General features: G+C 38.9%; 1 protein-coding gene and 1 pseudogene across 7 annotated transcripts in view; one reads left to right on the forward strand and one right to left on the reverse strand.

Annotated features, from left to right (window-relative positions):
• Positions 1–25628, reverse strand: part of IRAG2 (inositol 1,4,5-triphosphate receptor associated 2) — a 118250-nt gene that overhangs the window by 5523 nt on the left and 87099 nt on the right. For all 7 annotated transcript variants that reach the window (XM_063639596.1, XM_063639597.1, XM_055280346.2 and 4 more), the window contains 11 exons: positions 24225–24271; positions 24065–24129; positions 23766–23873; positions 19707–19777; positions 14729–14786; positions 13231–13294; positions 13118–13145; positions 12712–12852; positions 5934–6068; positions 1350–1497; positions 494–537 (listed from right to left, as the gene is read on the reverse strand). In XM_063639596.1, the coding sequence (XP_063495666.1) occupies positions 494–537; positions 1350–1497; positions 5934–6068; positions 12712–12852; positions 13118–13145; positions 13231–13294; positions 14729–14786; positions 19707–19777; positions 23766–23873; positions 24065–24129; positions 24225–24271 (909 nt within the window). The remainder of the gene's footprint in view (positions 1–493; positions 538–1349; positions 1498–5933; positions 6069–12711; positions 12853–13117; positions 13146–13230; positions 13295–14728; positions 14787–19706; positions 19778–23765; positions 23874–24064; positions 24130–24224; positions 24272–25628) is intronic.
• Positions 6953–10411, forward strand: LOC129481957 (centromere protein U-like; annotated as a pseudogene).

Genomic DNA, 25628 nt, shown 5'->3' on the forward strand with positions numbered 1-25628 from the left:
AAGAGAAATGTTATTCTGGACTTCTAGGGAGTGTCTTTACAGGGAGAGGGAACACTTGTCATTGCTTCTTTTTTTTTCTTGGAATGAGATGATGTAATGATGAGGGCTTGGTGCCTGGATCTAAAGTAGCCATCTTAGACCCTGAGGCAGAAGCCAAGGGCTGAGGGTAGTGAGGCAGCATGAAAGGAGGAGGCTGATCCCTCAGGATCTTGTGAAGCTGCTGTGCCATTGTCGGGTTACCCACTTCCAACTTCAGTTTTACACAACAGAGAGAAACCATTGTTGTACTGACTTTCTTCATGCTGCCAGGCACACTTAATTGATACAAAAATATAGCAGAGAGTATAAAAGCATACTTAGATAAACAAATACATGTATATGAATTAAAATCACTATTTTGTTATTTACATATAAAGGCCTGAAACTTCAAATAACATTTTAAAACCATCTTATAAGTATTTGCTAGACATTTGTTAAGTGAGTTAGGAATTACCTTGGAGTTTAGAGAAGCTGAACGTTTTTTAATTTGGCAGTCATCTGAAAGGAAAAACACATTGACACATTTTAGCTATTATACATGCCATTTTTGTTAAGACTTTAGAGACTACCAAGCAATGTAAGTATCTGTTTATCATTCATTTCATGCTTCATAACAATTACCATCTTAACCAATGGAATACAGTCCTCTGTGTCACTGCGATGTCCATAATGCCTAGCTAGCACAGGGTAGGCACTACATGTGTGGCTGCTGGAGAAAGGAATCCAAAAGTACAGTTCAGAAGAGTATCAAATATGGTTACTGTTCTAGAACAGGGAACAGATTCTTGAAATAAGAATTCTGCTCAGAAAAGTTTATATTGTTTATTTTAAATAAAACTATTGTAAGATTTATTGAAACCATATGTTATTCCCCGTGGCCTCATACGTTTCTCTGTTTTCCAGCTTACTGTGCCAGGGTCATTCCCTCCGTGAGGAATCAAAACCGTTGCTGATGGCAGCACCCATTTAAATCATTTCTCCTTACTTTTTACGTGTGGAGAAATTCTAATGTATCCTAAATAGGGAAACACTAAGGTCAACTTCATGAGTTGAATTACATATATTCTGTTAACTCAGTAATCTAAATTGAGTTAATAAATTTTTGGTGTCATTACCAAAGAATCCTTCATGTGTCCCAACCTGTTTTCTGACACCTCACTTTTAGCTACATAAATAACAGGAATGAATTATTTTTCTAATATAAACTTAACCTACGAGTTTTATTATACTAAAGTAATAATAAGACTTAGCAAAAAAAGAGGAGAATGTAGAAAAACACAACTAATACTATTATCATAAACTTTTATTACCGTCATCTTCAAGAGGATTGAAAGACCTTTCATTCTGCAGAAGAACCTGTTTCAGTTCTTCTAATTCAGCATGCTCTTTGGCATACATCCTCTTCAAGTTTTCTACATGCTGAATCATCACTTCAACTGCTTTACTGACCCGGCTTTCCTAGCAAGAGAAAAACAAGCACATTTACATTGAAAATACTACTCTCAATTAAAAGATGGTGATTAAACACATTTACCTTCACTCCATTCCTAAATCCCACTAAAATGGCAATAAATGGTTTTTTTAAAATAAAGACATGCATCTACAGGGGCAAACAAGAGAATATGACAACAAGACTTTGAAAGCTGGATGGAAGGACTAGTGGCAAATGACTAAGACCTGGAAAAGCTGAACTCTAAAAAAGGCAGTAAGAAAAGCCTAGAAGCAACCTACGCTGCACCTCAGTAAGGTTGAAGGTGGGTATGTGAACAGAAGAAATGGTTGAAAGTCTGTGTAAAAAAAAAAAAAAAGATTAGGTTCAGAGACCCCTTCCTTACTCTGGCCAGCAGAGCAATTTTCCCTCCACTATTTTGGTGAAAGACTATATACGGTTGGATATCTAGAGAGAGTTAACTTGAGGTTCTGTGGATTGGGAAAGAACAGATAGTTGATGATGGATCTATCATGCTGAAAACAACAGATTTAATCAAAAATTTATATGCATATTGAATATTGAGATCCAGCCTTATTCCTCCTTCCAGCTTCCAAACACTGGCAGCCAGAGTTACACCCTGAAGGCAGGCAGTTGGAAGGTTTTTCTCTGGGGATTCTAATATTCTAAGATAACAGTCCTATAACTAATGACATTAGGAGTACCCCAGTAAACATTTGGAATGTTCATAGTCCTATGAATATTTGTGTACAAGTATCTGAGTGCCTGTTTTCAATTCTTTTGGGTATACATCTAGGAATGAAATTGCTGAGTCATATGGTAATTCTACGTTTAACTTTTAAGGATTCACCAAACTGTTTTCCACGGTGGCTGGACCATTTCACATCTCCCAGCAACGTACAGTGTTTGCAGTCTCCCCACATCCTCACCAACACTATTCCTTCTTTGCTTCCTCCCTCCCTCCTTCCTTCCTTCCTTTCCAACTTCCTTACTTCCTTTCTTCTTTCACCATAGCCATCCTAGTGGGTGTGAAGTGGTATCTCATTGTGGTTTTCATTTGTATTTCCCTAATACATTTAAGGATGTTAAATATCTTTGTACCTGCTTAATGACCATTTGTATATCTTCTTTGAAGAAATGTCTATTGAAGTCTTTTGCCCATTTTTTTTTTTTTTTCAGACGGAGTCTCACTCTTGTTGCCCAGGCTGGAGTGCAATGGTGTGATCTCGGCTCATTGCAACCTCTGCCTCCCGGGTTCAAGTGAGTCTCCTGCCTCAGTCTCCCGAGTAACTGGGATTATAGGCGCATGCCACCACACCTGGCTAATTTTTGTATTTTTAGTAGAGACGGGGTTTTACCATGTTGGCCAGGCTGGTCTCAAACTCCTGACCTTGTGATCCGCCCATCTTGGCCTCCCAAGGTGCTAGGATTACAGGCGTGAGTCACCGCACCCTGCCACACATCCTTTCAAACCACAGTAAGACATTGGGTTTTACTCCAAGTAAAGTGAGGAGCTTTAGGACGTTGAACCAAAAAGTAACACAATCTAATTTTAAAAGGATTATTCTGGCTCCTTTATTAAGAACAGACTATGTTGGGAGGAGGGATTGGAATTGGATGGAAGCAGGGAGACCATATAGGAACCTATTGCATTAATCGGGACAAAATAGAATGGAGGCTTAGATCAAGATGGCAACAGTAGAAAGGGAAATAAATGGTTGAATTCTTAATATATTTTGACAATTCAGCCAATAGGATTTTCTGTAGGATTTAATGTGAAGTGAGAGAGAACGGTGTTGAGAATTACCCCAGCTCCCTCTGTCCCCATTTTGGCCTGAGCAACTAAAAGGACAGAGCTGCCCTTGAGTGAAGTAAGGAGCTTATGCATGGGGCAGGTTTGGCGGGGGCGCATGAACAGTCAGTTTTGAATGTTAGGTTTGAGTTTATCAAACATCCAAGTGGAATTGTTGAGTCAGCAGTAGCATACTCTGGTCTGGAGCTCAGGGGAGTGGGTTAGGCTAAACATACGAATTTCAGTCCTCAGGTGACTGCACGGGATCATGGGGATTGTGTGCATGTGGAGATCAGATGTGCACGAGTGGAGTCCCAGGGCTCTTCAATATTCAGAGGTCCAAGAGAAGGGGTAGAACTGCAGGAAGCCTGGAAGGAGCAGCCTGTGATGTAAAAGCCAGAGGACGTGGTGCCTGGAAGCTAAGTGAAGAAAGCGTTTCCAGGAAGAGGAAGACATCAGCCATGCCAGATGAGGACTGAGAAACTGAATTTGGTAATGTGGAGGTCACTAGTGGCCTTGGAAAAATCTGCTTTGTGGAAGCAAAAGGCTGATTCAGAGTGGGTTTGAGAGAACGTGGGAGGAGGGAGACTGAACACAGTGAGTACCATTCTGTCGAGGTTTGCTGTAAATGGGAGCAGAGAAACAGAGTGGTGGCCAGAAAAGAAAGGATAAAAAGTTATTTTGTTTGTGTTTGTTTTGTGTTATTATTCTCATCTAGAAAACAACATATTATTTGTGTGCTGATAGCAATGGTTCAGTAGAGTGGAGAAAATGTAAATGGAGAAAAATCAGGAGAATTTGGTCCCGTGACTCTGAATAAATTAGTTGGGAAGGCTCCCATCTACAGCGGGGAAGGCTGGCCTTGGATAGGGTTAGAGACAACGCATCTTTAGGAAAAAGAGCAAGGGGGTGTGTAAGGATTCACACGCCGGGAGGCTTTGTGGTAGTTTCCTTTGATTGTCCCAGTTTCCTCAGTGAGGTTGAAAGCAGTCATTACCTGTGTTTGAGAGAGAATATGGGGAAAGACATGACAGTGGTTTGAGGAGAAAGGAAAGGGTGGGAACTTGATATTTAAAAGAGAAGGAGGGTGATTGAGGGGAAGCCCCAAGGACCTGCTTGAGGTTTGTGATAATGAATTCAGAGAGAAACAGGTCAGCATGGGAATGTGACATTTTCCAGCTATGCAGGCATGAGAGGTGGAGAAGCAGATTTACTTGTAGATTCACCAAATGAGTAAGACAAAGTAAGAAAGGGATAAGTGATGAGGGGACATGCAAGGTAGTGAAAACTATGTTTAACTGTGGAGTAGAAGCTTGGCCAGGAAAGCAGGGTGGCCAACAGTAGCTTGAGGGACAGTGAAAAGGTGTGACGGGCCAGAGATTGATAAAAGAACTAAATATTTATCTTCATCGTGGAAGAGCAACAGATAATACCTAAAACTGAAAATAAATCACTAAATGGCAGCATGAGCATGTTATTGAAAAATGTGAATGCAAATACAAAACAAATAAGACAAAAGAGTTGAAAGTTGTTTCTCTGGATCATGGGAAATTAGTAAGGCTTATAGAGCTGATTGACCTTTTAAAAAACTATGTGCATATATAACTTTAGTAAAAATGAAACAATAACAGTATTCTCTAGTGAGGGGTTAAAAAGGAACTAAAGGGTAAAAATGTATAACAAATGATCAAACTAAAATTACTACCACAATTAAATTTCTCCTTAAGAAAATATATATATTTTTTTTTTTTTTTTTTTTTTTTTTTTTTTTTTTGAGACGGAGTCTCGCTCTGTCGCCCAGGCCGGAGTGCAGTGGCGCAATCTCGGCTCACTGCAAGCTCCGCCTCCCAGGTTCACGCCATTCTCCTGCCTCAGCCTCTCCGAGTAGCTGGGACTACAGGCGCCCGCCACCACGCCCGGCTAATTTTTTTGTATTTTTAGTAGAGACGGGGTTTCACCATGGTCTCGATCTCCTGACCTCGTGATCCGCCCGCCTCGGCCTCCCAAAGTGCTGGGATTACAAGCGTGAGCCACCGCGCCCGGCAAGAAAATATATTTTAACAAGTCTGCTTAGGTATAGATTTAAAAAATTCATATCTCCCCAGGTTTGCCCACAAAGAAATTTTGGAATTCTACTTCTCTAAGGACAAATACACACAGATGCATATACAAGGATATTTACTGGAGCATTGTTTATAACAGAAAAATACCAAAAAACATCCTGAAATGATTGAATACAAGGAATTGGTTAAATAATTTATATCTACTCAACCAGTAGAATACCATAAGATGGTGATATGTGCATATATAATTATATCACACAGAAAGTTACCTATGTTGTATGATGAATAAAAAGCAGATTATAACACTATATAAGGGATTATAAACACTATATTATAACACTGTACATCTTGAAGAATATATCACAAAATTTTTATGATTGTCATGGGCTCGCGTTATTAGATTTTTTTACATTTTTTATTTGTATATTCCATTTTTTCTGTATTAAATACATATGTATTAAACACATACGTCTTTTAAAAAATACTTTTATTGTATAACTTATTCCTAGAAGTAAGATATCCACAGTATCAGGAAAAATGAATCTTTTTTTGTAATTTCATTCTAACTAGAGAAATGAAGACAGGTTACCTGATTGATGGCTCCCAACATCTCAGCCCTACTGGCCACTCGTGTTGTGCACTGGCTAAGAAACTTTATACTCTTCTCCAGCTTGTTAATGATTTCCTGTGCCTGGTTGTCATCTTCACACAGAGGTGTTAAAGACTGTATAGAAAACAGCATATTAAAAGATATCCAACACAAGCATTCAGCGAGTGATTCTAACACTGACTAAGTTGCAAATGTGGATGACATTCTAATCTCAATTATTTTGGTGGAGGATGAAAAGCAGCAGCAAAGGCCAATAATGAATGATACTGATATGTTATTATCTTTGTTGGGTACTGGGTAGATATATGCAGGTGATCACAAATCTTTTATGTCTATTCTTGATCCCTTTTTTCTTTACTTCCCAAATTTGCCACATCTTTCTTCTACAGCTAATAGGATGGGCTGCAATTAACTGGTAATGGTAAAGAGCTTATGCTTACAAAAGAGGTGAATGTATGAGAATGTATGAGGCGAATGTATGAGAATGTATGAGGCGAATGTATGAGAATGTATGTAGGCGAATGTATGAGAAGCATAGGTTTGAATTTTAAGAAACATAACCAAACATATTGGAATTAAAAATGTCTCTGACAACTATGCTTGTTCTTCCATGAATGATAAGGTATGATTGGGCTGGCTAGGTGAATATACATTCATTGCCTTATGAATTTTCCTCTCAATCCTGTGCCCTTTACACAATGTGATGCCCTTCCTAATGAACTTCCTTCTCAGCAGGGTACAGACAGGATTAAGTGAATAACAGATTTGGAAGCAGACATGACCCTGCTCATTACCTGTGTGATTGTGAGCAAATTTCTAAAACTTTCCCAAATCTAAAGCAACATGAATTATAAGAGATACCACGATTTTGTATATCTTTAAGAAAGAAAAGGCTGTCAATAAAACCATTAGGCACCACCGACTGTAAATTGCATCATAATTTTAGAAATGTTAAAAAAACATCAACCTTTCTGATTTGCTGTTTCCTCATCTGTCCGATGGGGACAATCACATATCCTCTCCAGAAATACTGTCATATGATAGGTAAGAGATGCCAACTGCTTGTTGCACATTTGGTGCTCAATGAAAGACAACCACTTTTGAAACAGACAGATATGTATAAGTTGTAGTTAGAGAGTTGCTAACCAACTAGAATGGAAACTGTCAGACATGCAGTTTCTTACGGTGGTTTAAACCATCACCTCCAGTTGGGAAGGAAAGAACAGATGTTAATTGTTAGCAAAACAGAGTATGGTCAACCAGGATTAAGCCATGAAGAAATAGAGAATCTGAACAGACCTATAACTAGTAAGAAGATTGAATCAGTAATCAAAAATCACCCAACAAAGAAAAATCCATGACTGAATGGCTTCACTGGGGAATTCTACTAAACATTTAAAGAACTAATGCCAGTCTTCATAAAACTCTTCCCAAAAATTGAAGAGGAATACTTCCAAGCTCATTCTATGAAGTCCACATTACCTTAATGCCAAAGCCAGAAAAAGACATTAAAGAAAAAAGACTACAGACCAATATCTCTGATAAATATTAATGTCAACATTCTCAACAAAATACTAGTAGACTGAATTCAACAGCATATAAAAAGGATTATACATCATGTACAAGTAGGATTTATTTCTATAATGTTAGGGTGGTTTCACATGAAAATCAATCAATATACCACATTAACAAAAAGGAGGACAAAAACCGTATGTTCATTTCAACTGATGCAGAAGAAGCATGTGATAAGATTGAACACACTTTTATGATTAAAAAACACAAAAACTAGGAATACTAACAAAAAGATGCAAAAAACCAACAGATTATTTTTACTATGTCACTGAAGTGCTAATTTAAAAAAGTAGAAATAGAAGAAAATGACCTTAACCTAATAAAAGTTATATATGAAAACCCCACTACAATTATACTCAGTGGTGAAAGACTGAAAGTTTATTCCTTTAAGGTCAGGAACAGGGCAAAGATGCCCACTCTCACCACTATTATTCAACATAGTACTGGAATTTCTAGCCAGAACAATTAGGCAAAGAAAATAATGAAAAGTTATCCAAATCAGAAAGGAAGAAGTCAAATCATTTCTGTTTGTAGATGATATGATCTCATACATAGTAAACACTAAAAATTCCACCAAAAAAACTTGTTAGAACTAATATACACATTCAACAAAATTGTAGGGTACAAAATTAACACAAAAAATTAGTTGTCTTTCTACACACTAACAATTTCCAAAAAGGAAATTATGAAAACAATTCCCTTTACAATAGCATCAAAATGAATAAAATATTGAGGAATAAACCTAACAAACGAGATAAAAGAGATGTACACTGAAAACCACAAAACATTGCTGAAAAAAATTAAAGAAGACACAAATAAATGGAAAGACATCCTGTGTTCATGGGTTGGTAGACCTAATTTTGTTAAGATATCTACACTACCCAAAGTGATATACAGATTCAAGGGCATCTCTATCAAAATCCCAATGGCATTTTTTTTTTTGCAGAAATAGAAAAATTTATCCCAAAATTCATATGGAATCTAAAGGGACCCTAATAGCCAAAACACTTTTGAAAAAGAAAAAGTAGGAGGACTCACACTTCCTAGTTTTAAAACATATTACAATGCTACAATAATTAAAACAGTGTGGTACTGACATAAAAACAGACATATAGACCAATGGAATAGAATTAAAAGCCCAGAAATAAATGTATATGAAATGATCTTCAACCAGCGTGCCAAGAATCCACAATGAGGAAAGGATGGTCTCTTCAACAAAATATTGCTGAGAAAACTCGATATCCACATGCAAAAGAATGAAGTTGGACCCTTACCTTACATCATATATGAAAATTAACTCAAAATGGATTAAATACCTAAAAGTGAGACCCCAAACTAGAAAACTCCTAGAAGAAAACATAAGGGAAAAGCTTCAGGACATGGGTTTTGGCAATGATTTCTTGGATATAACACCAAGAGCACAGATAACAAAAGTGAAAATAGACAAATGGAACTACATCAGATTTAAAAGTCTTTATACATCAAAGGACCCAGTCAACAGAAAAGGCAACCTATAGAATGAGAGAAAATATTTTCAAACCATACAACTGATAAGGGGCTAATATCCACACTATATAAAGAGCTCCTGCAACTCAACAATTAAAAATCCAAATAACTCAATTAAAAAATGGAAAGAGAGTGGCCTGATGGCCCTGCCACATTGAGTGCAGCCTCCCGGGCATGCAGGTCCATGATATTCAAAGAACATTTTGTGAAGAACACATTCTGTGAAAGATAAAGCTGGTCAAAAGTGCAAGCCTACCAATGTGTTTGATTTTCCTAATAATTCTGCCATCTCAAGAATTGGCAGGCTTGGTGAAAATGAGAAAGATGAAGAACCTTATGAAACCGTTGATCCTCCTTTACACAGCTCATCTATGTATGCCAATGAAGAATTCTCCAAATATTGTGGATTATCTATCACTTCAACTCCTCCAGGAAAAGAAGCAAAAAGAAGCTCGAGCACTTCTGAAAATGAAGGAAGTGAAAACAAATCTGCAAAAATGAGTGCAAAAAGCCAGGAGGAAAACTCAAACTCATGAGCGATGAGTCTGAAAGCACTGAAGAAAGTGATGTGAAAAGAAAAGTTAAGTCAGTGGAGAAAATAAGGACCTAACAACATGAGGCTATTCCAACTACAGCATCTTCAGCCCTTTCATATATCCAGCCGACTCAGTCACTTCCAAAAAGATAGGACCCATTAGTGCCCAGCCATCTGTTGAAAAAGACACACTGACCACAGAAAGTCAAGCACAACCCAGAAAAAAAGGGAATACATCTTATGGCAAAAGGAAGAAATCAAGAAGTGAAGCCACAGACTCAGATATTTCCAATACTGTGCATATTTGGTGTCTGGAAAGAAAGAAAACTAGCGACATCACGGAATTGAATATTGTTTTGCCTGCATTTGCGAAAACCCTCGTCCAGTATAAACATAGAATAGAATCTAAAATTTGTAAGAAAGACATCAATAAATTTTATTTTAATAGTAAAGAAGAACTCAACAAAATGCTTTAAAAGTCCAGATATTGATAAATCTGAAAAAGAAGAATGCTAAGGTAATTTCAGATATCAAAAAGAAATGACAGTGTTTGACTGAAGTCCAGGATGAACTGCTTTGGTTAGAGCTACCAACTGAAACGACTACAAACAAAATATTATGAACTTAAGAACAGTCTTCCCTTAGGAATGCAGCTATTTCTTATCTAATTCAAAACAACTCCGTCGGAAGTGTTCAGATGTTCAGGAGAAAGAACCAAACGTAAAGGAAACATATGATTCATCCAGCCTTCCAGGTGTTATTTAAAGCAGGAACACTTTTGGGAGCTGAAAACCATCTGTAAAATATCAACCATCAGTGAGAGAAGCTCCTCCACCAGGAATGAGAGACCAGTCTACTAAAATATGCCTGTAGAAACATTACTCTTATGCTACTATGTTACCTTCTGAAACTGTACATTTTTTTTTTTTTTTTGAGATAGAGTCTTGCTCTGTCACCCAAGCTGGAGTGCAATGGCATGATCTCGCCTCACTGCAACCTCCACCTCCTGAGTTCAAGCGATTCTCCTGCCTCAGCCTCCCAAGTAGCTGAGATTACAGGTGTGTGCCACTATGCCCAGTTAATTTTTTTTTTTTTTTGAGATGGAGTTTCACTCTTGTTGCCCAGGCTGGAGTGCACTGGTGTGATCTCTCCTGACTGCAACCTCTGCCTCCTGGGTTCAAGCGATTCTCCTGCTTCAGCCTCCCAAGTAGCTGGGACTACAGGCACCCGCCACCACACCTGGTTAATTTTTATATTTTTAGTAGAGATGGTGTTTCACCATGTTGGCCAGGCTGGTCTCAAACTCCTGACCTCAGGTGATCTGCCTGCCTCAGCCTCCCAAAGTGCTGGGATTACAGGAGTGAGCCACTGTGCCCAGCCCTGAAACTGTACTTTTATAAATAAAATTTTTTCCTGCAAAGAAAATAGAAAGGGACTTTAATAGACATTTTTCCAAAGATGATATACAAATGGCCAGCAAGCACATGAAAAGATGCACGATATCATTATCTGTTAGAGAAATACAAACCAAACCGCAGTAAGATACCACCTCGCATCCATTAGGGTGGCTATCATAAAATCAAACAGAAAATAACAAGTGTTGGTCAAGATTTGGAGAAATTGGAACAGTGCACAGAAATTGTGCACTGTTGGTAACAATCTAAAATGATATAGCTGCTACGAAAAACAGTACAGTGGTTTCTAAAAAATTAAAAATATAATTACTATATTACCTAGCAAGCCTACTCCTGAGTCCAGATATAATCCAAAGAACTGTAAGCAAGGTCTCCAAGAGATATTTACACACCTATGTTTCTAACAGCACTGTTCACAATAGCCAAGAAGTGGATGCAACCCAAATGCCCATCGATGAATGAATAGATAAGCAAAAATTGATAGCTACAAGAGAATTTTATTGAGCCTTAAAAAAGAAGGAAATCCACTTACATGCTATAATATGGATAAGCCTTGAAGACATTATACTAAGTGAAATAAGCCAGTTACAAAAGACAAGTACTGTATGAATCCACTTATGCAAAGTCCCTAAAGTTGTCAAATTCATAGAGTCAGTAGGATAACGGTTACCAGGGGATGGGGTAAGGAGGAAAAGGGAAATTAACAGGTACAGAGTTTCAAGATCTGTTTTGCGACGATGTAAATAAACTTACATGGAACTGTGCACTTGAAGATGTTCAAGATGATAAATTTTATGTTACATATTTTATCACAGTAAAAAATAACATGATTCTTTTCCGTGGTTTCTCAATTTTAATGTCCTTCATCCAAAACTAAGCCTACTAATTTTCCAGCTCATCTCTAAATGTATGGTAACTTCACCATATGGAAGGATAATAGTAGTTGTTACACTCCTAGGCACCCCCATTCTTCTCTCAGTACCCTACAGCAGGCTTGCCCATCATCTGCAAGACTGAACCAGTTACCATTCTCTTTCCTCAGTTAATCATAAATGGAAATAGACTCGATTCTCTTCTTTGAAGCTTAAAATTGATATTATTTCCTATTGCTCAGTTTTCTGCATGATTCCTTTTCTGCCTGAAAGTTGAAAATCCAGAGAAAAGGCAGATGACTCATGCAACCTACTTTAAAAAGACATTTTTCATTTTATAGCTGATACTCTCCTATTAGTGAAACTTTTATTTCAGCCTGATCCTGCATTCTTACTTTCTATGATTCACATTTGGGTCAGGCAGAGCTTGGCACCTGGTACTGGTTTGGGTCATACAAATAATTTCATATGTAATTATGGAAGTGTTATTAAAAATATGAACAAATGTTTTCTGTGGGTGTTTTTTGTTTTGTTTTTGAGCAGGGTCTCACTCTGTCACCCAAGCTGGTGTGCAATGGTGTGATTATAGCTCCCTGCAATCTCCAACTCCTGGGCTCAAATGATCCTCCTGCCTCAGCCTCCCAAGTAGCTGGGACTACAGGCACACACCACCACACCTGACTGATTTTTTTTTTTTTTGGTAGAGATGGGGTCCCACTATGTTGCCCAGGCTGATCTTGAACTCCTGGCCTCAAGTGATCCTCCTGCCTTGGCCTCCCAAAGTGCTGGGATTATAGGTGTGAGCCACTGTGCCTGGCTAGACCAAATGTTTATATCCCAAATGTTCTGATTCTCACCTCTAATAGTTTTAAACAGTTAGTGATTTCTTTCTTCAAATTTTCTTCTGCCAAGTCACGGGACCTCTCTTCAAGCTTCACTCTCTTCTCCAAGGTAAACCAGTCACACTTAAATCCCAAAGATAATCTGAGAAATTCTGCCTGTTGTCAAAATAATGTGAGGGTGAGGAGGAGGAGAGAAAACTGGATGTGGTCAGATGTTTCAGTTTAATACTGTTTTATACTGAGGCATTTCTTTCTCCCCCCAGCAACATAATGCTGACATGCACAGGGTTCACCTGCACTGAGTCACAGCCAAGCCAAACAGACACGGAGCATATGAGAGCTTGTGCCAAAACATGAAGTGACTGCAGCAGGTGAGTCTGGAACACTTTCTTAAAAGGAAAAAAAATTGCCTTAAACTCACCTCCACCTCCTTCTCATTAGCAGAAGTGCTGTAGGATAAGACAAAACACATATTTAAACATAATCCAACAGAAAAATAAAGCATGTTAACATGCTACATGAAGAAGCACTTACTTCTCACTTTGTCTAAAGTTAACCGATTTCACAGTGGTTACAGGAAGAGGGGAAACCACAGAGTCTGTTAAAAGATAATAAAATATTATTTGGTTAAAAAGGCTTGACATGTAACAGCACATTTGATCTAATGTTATATCGCCACTAAACAAAAGTATTTCATTAAAATATGTCTGAGATGATAGCCAGCTAATAATGTGTGCACTTAAATTATATGTTATGCTAAGCTATTGGGATCACAGTGCCATCAAAATCATTTGTTTATACCTCAGCATGTGAATAGTCTTTCAGACTTAAAGATGTCTCAGAATCAAGCAACAGCCCAATTTGTTCTCTTTGCATTTGCATGTTTGCTATACTTGATCCCATGGCTGAAAGCCTAAACCTCCTACTGGTATCCTGGTGATTCTCTGGATCAAGGCTTTATTAGCAGTAGCAGCAACAGTAGTAGTAATAATAATACTGGTAACAGTAACAGTGGCAATAAACATGGCATCAACCATGGCTTTATTATATTGCCAATCCCAGAGCAAAGCATTTTACACATATGATTCTATGACAACTTTACCAAGGACTATGTATTAGTTATTAAGAGCATTGGATTTAAAGTCAAACAAACTTAGTTTAAATCTGAGCTTTGTTTGAATCTTACAGTTATATGATCTTGAACAAGTCACAAACTCATTAAGCCATCTAAGATAAGATTAATAAGATAAAGATATCATTTAAGATTGATTTTTTTATAATAGTAACTAACTTTTATGAGAACTTTGGTGCCAGACACTTTTCTAAGTGCTTCATACATATTAATTTATTCAATCCTCACAGCAAACCTTCTGTTGTAGATACTTTTATTGTCCACATTTTATAAGCTAGGCAACCGAATCACAATTTACCACCTCACATAGTATTTGGAGGACTAAATAAAACTATGCACATGAAATTAGCCTAGTTCTCAGCATAGAATATATTTTCAATTAAGTGTACTTTTCTTCTTTTCGTTTCCCTCTTGCAAATGAGAAAATTGAGACTTAAGGTTAAGTAACTTTCCAAGATCAATAGCTAGTCAGACATTGATCCCATGTAGAGTCTCTATGACTCCAAAGCCTGAACTCTATCCACTATTCCATCCCAATGGAGGTAGGCTAAGGGGGAGAGCATATTAGAACTTACTCTGTAAATAGTGGCTTTACTTTTAGATGGGATACCAAAAAAGAACTCAAAGTAGAGCATAGCATTTACTACCAACATTCTCTTGGTTCTTAGTTCACAAGAGAGCACCAGTTATTACAAGTTTTCTGGGATCGAACAGTCAACGCAATGCAAATGTGGCTTTTCAAAAATGATACAAATGGAATCAATAATTGGTCCTATTGGCTGACCTTATCCAGAGATGCAGAATTTGTAAGTGGTATACTTTTATTCACACAGATTTCACCCACAAAAGTATCAGCAGAGAACAAAAGTTCACATGGGGATTGAAAGACACATTCCTTACCTCCTGAAGAATGTTCTTTTTTATGTTCTTCTATTGTTTCTGGTTCCTCTTTGGCTTCCTAAAAATCATAAGATTTTACTGCTGTACATAGAGTGGAAATACTTCATAACCAGTCATTTTCCCGTTTCCGGTCCTCTCCTAAGCCTACTCTGACAAAAACACTCTATAACAGCAGTCCCCAACCTTTTTGGTACCAGGGACCAGTTTCCTGGAAGACAGTTTTTCCACGGGGGTGAGGTGAGGAGGAAATAGTTTCGGAAGGAAACTGTTCCACCTCACATCATCAGGCATTATTCTCCTAAGGAACTTGCAATCTAGATGCCTCACTTGCACAGTTCACAATAGGGTTCGTGGGAATCTAATGCCACCGCTGATTTGACAGGAGGCAGAGGTCAGGTGGTCATGTTTCCTGGCCTGCCGCTCACCTCCTGCTGTGCGGCCCAATTCCTAACAGCCTCGAATGGGTTCTGATCCCTGGCTCAGCGACTGGGGACCCCTGCTGTACAGTTTTTAATTTCCTTCCTTTAAGAAGGAAATAAAATTGGCTGCAAGGGGGCTTCCAATCTAGTTGAAGCAAAAAGGGCGTAAATACATGAAAAGATGCAAACATGATGCGAATTACAACAATGCAAACTAGGATTAATTGCCAAATAAATGAGACAGATAAACAAGTGCTCTGAATAGGAACGAGATGGCCGGGTGCCGTGGCTCACGCCTGTAATCTCAACACATTGGGAGGCTAAGGCAGGTGGATCACCTGAGGTCAGGAGTTCAAGACCAGCCTGGCCAACATGGCAAAACCCTGTCTCTACTAAAAATACAAAAATTAGCCAGGGGTGGTGGTGCGGGCCTGTAATCCCAGCTACTGTGAAGGCTGAGGCAGGAGAATCACTTGAACTGGGGAGGCAGAGGTTGCAGTGAACCGAGATCATGCCACTACACTCCAACCTAGGCAGCAGTGCAAGGCTCTGTCTCAACCAAAAAAAAAAAAAAAAAGGAGAGTGGCACCATGACACCATGACTTGAGTAGCATGGAATTTCTGCAGACAAGGAACATGCTGAAGTTTGATGAAGAGGTAGGACTGGATGGATAGATGAAGAGGTAAGGTGTGGGTGATATAGGGCTATCACATGGGGTTTTCTAGACAGGTTTTTTGGAGAAATTATGACAAAGATGGCTGCTAAGACAGTGTTACGTTAGGCTTTTACCGCATATAGACATGTTTTAAGGTCACATAAGGAGTTGTGTGTGGCTGCTGTTGCCAGTTCTTCCTCCCATTTGTGATCAGTTAACTACTCTTCCCCTTTACACAACACTCCAAGGCAAGTGTTCTCACCAGCTATCTGAACTCCCTATTGCCAAATCCAGTGGATAATTTTCAGTCTTTATCTTACTTGACCTTACTATAGCATCTAAAATGATCTATACATCCCTTCCTCTTGAAGATTTTTTCCCCTCAATTTCCCTCTTCTGGTGCCCCAGCCCCGCATCACTACCACAGCCCATTCTCAGTCTCCTCCGCCTTCTCTAGTAGATATTGTTAGCCAGGATTCCATTATCCTCAATGCTCCCTTCCTTCCTGCCACAGTCCTTGGGAAATCTCATCCACACACTTGGATTTTTGCTGATAACTCACAAATATATGTCAGCCTTGAAAAACCGCACAGGTGAGTTTATGAATATGGATATGTAGCCATATATAAAAATCTCCTGACTATCAATGTCTCAGATCAGCCTGAAATTTGACTTGTCTCAAACTGATCTTATTTTACGCCACAAATTCTACTCTCCTTCCTCCTTCCCTATTGTCATGTTATTCTATTCATTCGGTAGGTTAAGCCATAAGCCTGGGTATCTACCATTTTCCATACCCCTGACATGTCATCATCCTCTGTGAATTCTACCCCTAAATATTTCTCAAATTTATCTCCTTTTCTCCACCTTCACTAAATTCATACTACCTTCATCTCATCGGAATTATTGCCATAGTATCCTAACCAGTCCCACAACTTTCAATGGCAAATTGATACATTATTTTAAAAACTGCATTTATGTCTATACTTTTTTGAAATGAGAAGGAATTTTATTTTCTCAGAAGATTCTACTATGAAAGACTAAAGGACTTGAATTTTCTTCTGTTCATTTTTCACTAGGGGCAACCATTTTCAGCATATGTGCTAGCCAACACTATATCCTACCTATACAGCTGGCCCTCTGTATTTGTGGGTTTGCATCTATGGATTTAACTAAAAAAAATTGTAGTTAGGCCTACAATGGTTGTATCTGTACTGATCATACACAGATTTCCTTTCTTGTCATTGTAACTATTTACATAGCATTTATACTGTATTATATATCATAAGTAGTCTAGAGATGATTTAAAGTATATAAGAGGATGTGTTAGTGATATGAGAGGGGGGCAGAGAAGTGCTGGATAGAGAAAGGCAGGGTCCCCGGTGAGGGCTCCACCCTCAGGCCTGTGCCCGCAGACCTAAGTGAGAACAGGCACTCCTGTTTTTGTGTCTGAATGTTGTATTTTCCAAGACCACTCTGGCCTACCACGCCCCTCATCCTGTGCCAACATAAACCCGAGACCTTAGCGGGCACACAACACAAGCAGCTGAGGTGAGCACACAACACTGGCAGACCAGCAGACTGGCAGACTGACAGTAGTGGAACGACACGGCAGAGAAAGAGAGAAGAGGGGGGATGTCTGGATGCCAAGAGGAGTTTAGCCTGGGGCAGTCAGAGAAGAGTATGGCCTCTAGGCAGCCTGACTCCAGGGGAATACCACCTTCCCATTCCATACCACCTTCCCACTCCATCCCCTCTTCTGGCTCCCCATCCATCTCACTGAGAGCCACCTCCATCACTCAGTAAAACCTTGCACTCATCCTTCCAGCTCATGTGTGATCCGATTCTTTTGGGACACTGAGCGACAGCTCAGGATACAGAAAGCTGTCACATGGGCCCTCTGCCCTTGTGATAAGGCTGAGGGTCCGTTGAGCTAATTAACACACAAGCTGTCTGCAGATGGCAAATCTGAAAGAGCTTTGTAACACACCCACTTGGACTTTGGGAATCACAGACACTGACCCCTAGATGCTGCCAGGGGGGCAGAGCCCAAAAGCACTTGCCCTGGCCTGTGCACCTGCTGGTCTGCATGTTCCCCCTAGGGGTTTGAACTATGGGGTGACTAAGCAGGGGAGACACACCACTGCTGCACGTCCTGCAAGGGGAATCAGGGAACTCTCCTGTTTCATTAGGTTATATGCAAATACTATGCAATTTTTATATAAGAGATTTGAGCATTCTCTGATTTTGGTATCTGTGGGGTTCTTGGAATCAATCGCCTTTGGATAACAAAGGAAACGAATGACATCATGTCATTGTTCCAAATCACATATCCAATCATTTAACTATCTTCAGAATGAAATGCTGAAACATTTTCATCTACTTTTTTGCCCCAAGTCTGTGCCATGGCCTCCTCTTAACTTGAGTTAGCTTGCATGGGTCTCTGTTTCTTGCAACCAAATTCTTAACTAGAACAATGCTTGTATATTGAGGAGAAAGAGGCCGGGCGCGGTGGCTCACGCTTGTAATCCCAGCACTTTGGGAGGCCGAGGCGGGCGGATCACGAGGTCAGGAGATCAAGACCGCGGTGAAACCTCGTCTCTACTAAAAAATACAAAAAAAATTAGCCGGGCGTGGTGGCGGGCGCCTGTAGTCCCAGCTACTCGGAGAGGCTGAGGCAGGAGAATGGCGTGAACCGGGGAGGTGGAGCTTGCAGTGAGCTGAGATTGCGCCACTGCACCCCAGCCTGGGCGACAGAGCGAGACTCCGTCTCAAGAAAAAAAAAAAAAAAAAAAAAAAAAAAAAAAAAAAAAAAAAAAAAAAAAAGATGAGGAGAAAGAAACAATAATACACACACACACACACACACACACCCCTCCACGCATACAACAGAGGGACCAAGACATAAGCAAGACCCTTGAAGAATCATGAAATTAGACCCATAGTTACTCTTTAATGATTATTAATTCATAGAAGTGGAAATGAATCTTCTCTCTCTCGTTTTTTTTTTTTCCTTTTTGAAACAGGGTCTTGCTCTGTTGCTCAGCTTGGAGTGCAGTGGCATGCTCATTGCTCACTGCAGCCTCAACCTCCTGGGCTCAAGCAGTCCATCTGCCTTGCCCTCCCATATAGCTGGGACAACAGTCAAGCGCCACCATACCCGGCAGATTTGTTTTTATATTTTGTAGAAACAGGGTCTCCCTATGTTACCCAGGCTGGCCTTAAACTCTTAGGCTCAAGCAATCCTTCCGCCTCGATCTCCCAAAGTGCTGGGATTACAGGCATGAGCCACCACTCTGGGCCTAATGAATTTTCTCTTTAAGGAAGGAATTTAACTCTTTTCTCGAATCATTTTCTGCTCTCCTTATGTTTTATAGAGCTTTACCATGCAACTGTAAAACATTCAATGCCACTAACATGGTACTTCCTCCGTGACATGTTTTCTGGCCTGCCATCTCAAGCATTTTTTCTTTCAAATCACTAAGCACACTCTAATTATTCAGTAATTATCTGTTTCTTCACCTGATTAGAACATATCATTAGGATAGATCTCACCGTTTTATTCAACTTTATTTATCAATGCATTCATTTATTTAAGCAGTCCTCTATTGAGAAATATTTAGCTTGTTTCCAATTGACTTTTGATGAATAAATGAGTGAGCGAATGAATGAATGAATGCAGCTAGGAGATCCTAGCTCTGACCCTGTTGTGTGACTTTAGACAAGTCACAAAAACACTTTGGCCTCAACTACTTTGCCTATAAAATATTAACTAAATTATATGAACTTCATAATATTTTGAAAGGATAAATGAGATGATACTTTTAAGACTACTTTTTAAAGGGATAGTTCTACCATTGTAAGATATCACCACCTTTGTTGTGAACATACGTATTTCCTTACCAGATTTAATATGGTTTTATCCTTACTTGGAGAGTCTTGGAATGCAATATTATCATGAGCTGGACTTGTGCCTGTGAGAAACAGGAAACACACAAAACAGTTAGGGGCGCAGGAGCAAGTAAAAGAGGAGGAAACAGTGAGGGTGGCAATATGGGCTGACCAGTAACTGACAAAGGTCTTAACATATGAGACAAATTATGAACTACAAAAAATGTATACATGCCCATTGACTCAGAATTGGGATGGAGCAGCTAAGGCCATAGAAGATTTCTTGAAGTGAACATCTGTACAAATGGCCTTCTAACAGGATTTTTTAAAAATCATTTTTTAGGCTGCTGCTGCTTTTTTTAATGGAACACATCACTGGTACAATAATAGAAAGTGGAGGGCGGAAGGATGAACAATTAGTAACTTAGTAGCTTTTTTAATAGCTTAACAGATTTTCTTTCAAAATTATATATGCAAGGCTGATAACAAAAAATATGATATCCTTCTAAAACACGGTACCTTTCTAAATTAAATGTCATGAAACCAAGAAGAAAAGATGCACTTTTAACTTGTGCCATTCCTTTTGGTAATTTCTGTTTATTTTTATGTACTTTATTTGTACTGAAATGTACCGGATAATTATTCTCCTGTTTACTCAGTCCATTGTCCTACATTTAGTTCAGTGCAGGCACAAAGGTCAGCAGATACAGACAGGTTTTGTTTATTCCTTTTTAAGAGAAAAGTATTTAAAGTGTGTATTATATTTGTAAAATTTATATGGAAATAAGAACAAAATGGTAAGCAATTTCTTCACAGCTATACAATTTCTTTCCTTATGAAAATTTTATTTTAGGTTTTTGTTTTGTTTTTTGCTTTTTTTTTTTTTCTTTTTGAGACAGGGTCTCACTCTGCCACCCAGGCTGGAGTGCAGTGGGGCAGTCTCAGCTCACTGCAACCTCCGCCTCCCAGGCTCAAGAGATCCTACCCCCTCAGCCTCCCAAGTGTCTGGGACTGCAGGCATGCACCACCATGCCCAGCTAATTTTTGTATTTTTTTGCAGAGACGGGGTTTCACTATGTTGCCCAGGCTGGTCTTGAACTCCTGAGTTCAAGCAGTCCTGCTGCCTCAGCCTCCCAAAGTGCTGGGATTATAGGCATGAGCACCGTGCCTAGCCCTTACTTTAGTTTTTAAAAAATTTTAGGACAAGTAGTAGATTCATATGGTTCATAAATCAAAAAGCGTAAAAATGTTTTACAGTGAAAATTTTTCCTCCCATCCATGACTTCCAGAAATCCAGTTTATCTCCCTAGACACAATGTTATTAAATTTTGTCTAGCTTTCCAGGGATATTTTATGCATACATAAAAACTTTTCCTTTGAGACCAGCCTAGGAAACATAGGGAGACCCCAACTTACAATTTTTTTTTTAATTAGTCGAACGTGGTAGCTTGCACCCATAGTCCCAGCTACTGAGAGACCTGGGAGGTTCCTCAGATTCAAAAAGGAGGATCGCTTGGGCCCAGGAGTTTGAGGTTGCAGTGAGCTATGATTGTAACACTGTACTCCAGCCTGGGCAACAGAGTAAGACCATCCCCACGTGCACCAAAAACCAACTTTTTCTGTCCTTTTTTTCACAAAATTGTGTACATTATACATAACATTCTGTGCTTTTTTTCCCGAGAAACAGTAGTCCTTTTATGTTATTGTAAGAAAAAAGTCTCCTTATTTATGTTTTATGCCTGCATATTAGTATCCTATTACATGGATATGCCAAAATACAATCATCTTTTGGTAGAAGTTCTAACTTGTTTCTAATATTTTGTTATTACAGACAATGCTGCAATATATAAGCATTTGCATATGTTATATGCAATGTTGTGTACATATTATCTATAGGATAAATTCCTAGAAAATGAATAGTTGTGTCAGAGGATATATACATTCAACATTTTGATAGATATTAGAACATTTCTCTCCATATTACAGTAGTCCTCCCTTAACCAAGGTTTCACTTTCCATGGTTTCAGTTACCTGCTGTCAACCACGGTCTGAAAATATTACATAAAATTTTATATATGGCCGGGCGCGGTGGCTCACGCTTGTAATCCCAGCACTTTGGGAGGCCGAGGCGGGCGGATCACGAGGTCAGGAGGAGACCACGGTGAAACCCCGTCTCTACTAAAAAATACAAAAAATTAGCCGGGCGCGGTGGCGGGCGCCTGTAGTCCCAGCTACTCGGAGGCTGAGGCAGGAGAATGGCGTGAACCCGGGAGGCGGAGCTTGCAGTAAGCCGAGATCGCGCCACTGCACTCCAGCCCGGGCGACAGAGCGAGACTCTGTATCAAAAAAAAAAAAAAAAAAAAAAAAAAATTTTATATATATATATATATAGTTTGAGACGGAGTCTTGCTCTGTCACTCAGGCTGGAGTGCAGTGGCACAATCTTGGCTCACTGCAAGCTCTGCCTCTCAGGTTCATGCCATTCTCCTGCCTCAGCCTCCCGGGTAGCTGGGACTACAGGCGCCCACCACCACGCCTGGCTAATTTTTTGGTATTTTTAGTAGAGACAGGGTTCTGCCGTGTTAGGATGGTCTTGATCTTCTGACCTCATGATCCGCCTGCCTCGGCTTCCCAAAGTGCTGGGATTACAGGCGTGAGCCACCATGCCCAGCCACAATAATGTATTTTGAGAGAGAGAGAGAGACCACATTCATATAAGTTTTATTACAATATATTGTCAAAATTGTTCTATTTTATTAGTAGTTATTGTTGTAAATATCTAATTAACAAATTAAACTTATCGTATGTCTATATAGCCAAAAACATGGTGTATATAGGATTTGGCACTATCATTAGTTTTGGGAATCCACTGGCGGTCTTGGAATGTAGCCCCAGTGAATAAAAGGGGACTACTATATTTACAAAAAGTTACATTCCCTACAGCACTTTTCTTTTGTCCTTACAAATTTACCAACAGGGTGTAATCAAATTTGTGCATCTTTGTCTATATGATAGGTAACAAATGGAATCTTGGTGTATTTTTAATTAAAAGGTTTACTTACTAGACATAAGGTGGAGCATAAAGACATTCTGTAATTAACCCATGAAATGGATTCCATTTCTGCAATTTTGTGGCTATTCTATTTTAGCACCTATATCTTGAACTTAAATGTCGAGTTCAAACAATATAATGTATTTTCCTTGGCTGGGTGCGGTGGCTCACACCTGTAATCCCAACATTTTGGGAGGCCAAGGCGGGTGGATCACGAGGTCAGGAGATCAAGACCATCCTGGCTAACATGGTGAAACTCCGTCTATACTAAAAATACAAAAAAATTAGCCAGGTATGGTGGCGGGCGCCTGTAGTCCCAGCTACTCGGGAGGCTGAGGCAGGAGAATGGCGTGAACCCGGGAGGCGGAGCTTGCAGTGAGCTCATATTGCACCACTGCACTCCAGCCTGGGTGACAGAGCGAGACTCCGTCTCAAAAAAAAAATAAAATAAAATAAAAAGAATGAATTTTCTTTGATTTTTTTTTTTTATGAGAATTAGAGCCTATTCCTCCCATGAATGTCAGCTCACTGGGAATGGTCGAGAATAACTACACTGTTTTCAGAGTCAAGTAGCAGAAAAGGGCCTAGGTTAGTTCTCTTGCCTCTGGGTGGACCATCGCTAATTGCTCCATCCTTCTAACCTGATAAATTTGAACTAGGATTCCAAGAATTTCCTAAGCAGGTGATGTCACTTCTGTGCTACAGTTGAAACCCAGTAAATTCCAGTCAATCTTTGCCATGGGAAATATTTGTCCCATTACAATATATCATAATTTTTGTTCTGGCTACAAAATCGAAAAAAAATTGATACCATCCTTATGTGTGAAAGGCCATGGTTAGTTACCACTTGGATTTCTTTTCTGCAGACTATATCTTCAAAATTGTTTTATAAGAATTATTTTATAAAAAATTAATATTAAATAACATTATTGAGCTAGTGTGGATAGTTACTTCACTAGCTTATAGACTTGCTCAGTGTTTTAGAATGAAGATCATGCTTACACCTGTCAACATTTTACCTTGGGCCTCTATCATGGGAGAAGCTGATCCCGTATCCTCCTCTTTCTTACAGAGCGAGTTACTGTCAAGGTCACAAGAAGCCATATTCAGAATTTCTAATCCAGGATCTGTCAACAGGAGAAACAAATGGTGTGAATACTATGCACATAATATTATAGTATAGTATATTTAACTATACTACGCAAAAAGAGTATTTGCCTATGTTCTTCTCATTTCACACCCCAGCAGGTCACAGAACATCAGGCTGAAAGCTATAATACTAACAGTCTATTTTAATATTATTTCCAAATCCACTTACCACTTGAAGTTATAGTATTGTCTGTCGATGAAGTGTGCCTGGGTAATGGTAGTGAGGAATATTCCCTGCCAAAAACATAGCAAACATGTTTTGGAATGTCAGGTCTTAAAACCAACTAAATATGCATACAAATTTACACACACAACACAAACAAGCAAACCTGGACTGCAGCAGGCTCTCAGAACACACGCGTTCAACACCATTCTCCTTAAGGAAAAAGAAAGGAGACGTAAGTTCAACAATTTGACATTTTCCATTCCAAAGAGGTTGTTTTAAGCAAACATTTTCATACAATTCTAAATGAACCCATATTTACTCTGCTCGTTTGGAAAGGATATGGGAATGGGATGGTATAGGGCAGATGGATATACACGCTTCCTCAAAGCTGTACTTACCCAAAAATCCAATATTAAGTATATTTACAAGTCTGATATTTAAAAAAAAATCTGATAAAAATTTTGGGCAAAACAAATTCTAAACTCAAATGGCAGATAGGGTTTATCTCACATGCTTAAGTCAAGTTTTCTTTAAACAGAAAATTCTACAAGGGCATGAAACAACATTTCTATGTGTGGGAATGGCACTCAACCTAAAATTTCTAACCTGGTAATTTTAAAATTTCTCTTCGTTTTCTAGCTAGAAAAATCATGCATTTCAAACTTAATCCATATCTGAGAGATCTAAAGGATTACATCTAAGTCAGCATCTATTACCTGATGCTCAAAAAGAGCTTAACAAAATTATAGTCCCAGCCTGCCAGGGCAAGTGTTTGAAAGTTTCTATGAACCTCTTAATTTCTACAAGGAATTCCTATTTTGGGGGTAACTTTGGGGCATTAAAGTTGTACAACTTTCTTTTTCAAAAAATACAGTGAGAACATAGTTTCGTTTCTAACAGCAAGCTTTTCTAGTATATTATTTTAATTATTTGATTTAGTTTAGAAAAATAAATCAAAATTCAATAAATTAAAACTGAAATCATTCAGACGTATCGAAAACCTGCACAAAGTAAAAAGAAGCCATTTAGTTATTCCATAATCAAACAGAGCTTATTAACTGTCACAACCAACAATAGGTTCCCCTGGGGGAATATTGCATATCACACACGGTATTTAGAATCAGTCCAAGAAAGTATCTCCCATAGTCACAGACAAGTAAAGTACAGGTTTACTAAGGGTTTGCTGAATTTGTATTTATCCAGTACAATGAGAGTAGCTTATATACGTTTAGCACATTAAAATTTACGAGAGCCCTTTAATGTATCATCTCATTTAATTCTCCCAACAACCTTAGCAGATTTTAGCAAGAAAAGAGTTACTTATTACAGGTAATGAAATGAAGGCCAGTTAATAAGGTAATTTCCCAAGACCAGTCAAAATGGTGGAGTCAGCTTTCAAATACATATCGAACTAAATACAGTGGCCTCTCCACTGTAAACAAAACCAACTTGGGCATACCCTCACCTAGGCTATTGGAGAGGAAAACACTTCCCAGTTGTTGTCTTAGACTGGTGGATGATTTTAGTATAGACTTGTAAGATGTTCACCTCAAATGTTTAGAAAAAT

Source organism: Symphalangus syndactylus, chromosome 5 (assembly GCF_028878055.3).
Source record: "Symphalangus syndactylus isolate Jambi chromosome 5, NHGRI_mSymSyn1-v2.1_pri, whole genome shotgun sequence".
NCBI classification, from domain to species: Eukaryota; Metazoa; Chordata; class Mammalia; order Primates; family Hylobatidae; genus Symphalangus; species Symphalangus syndactylus.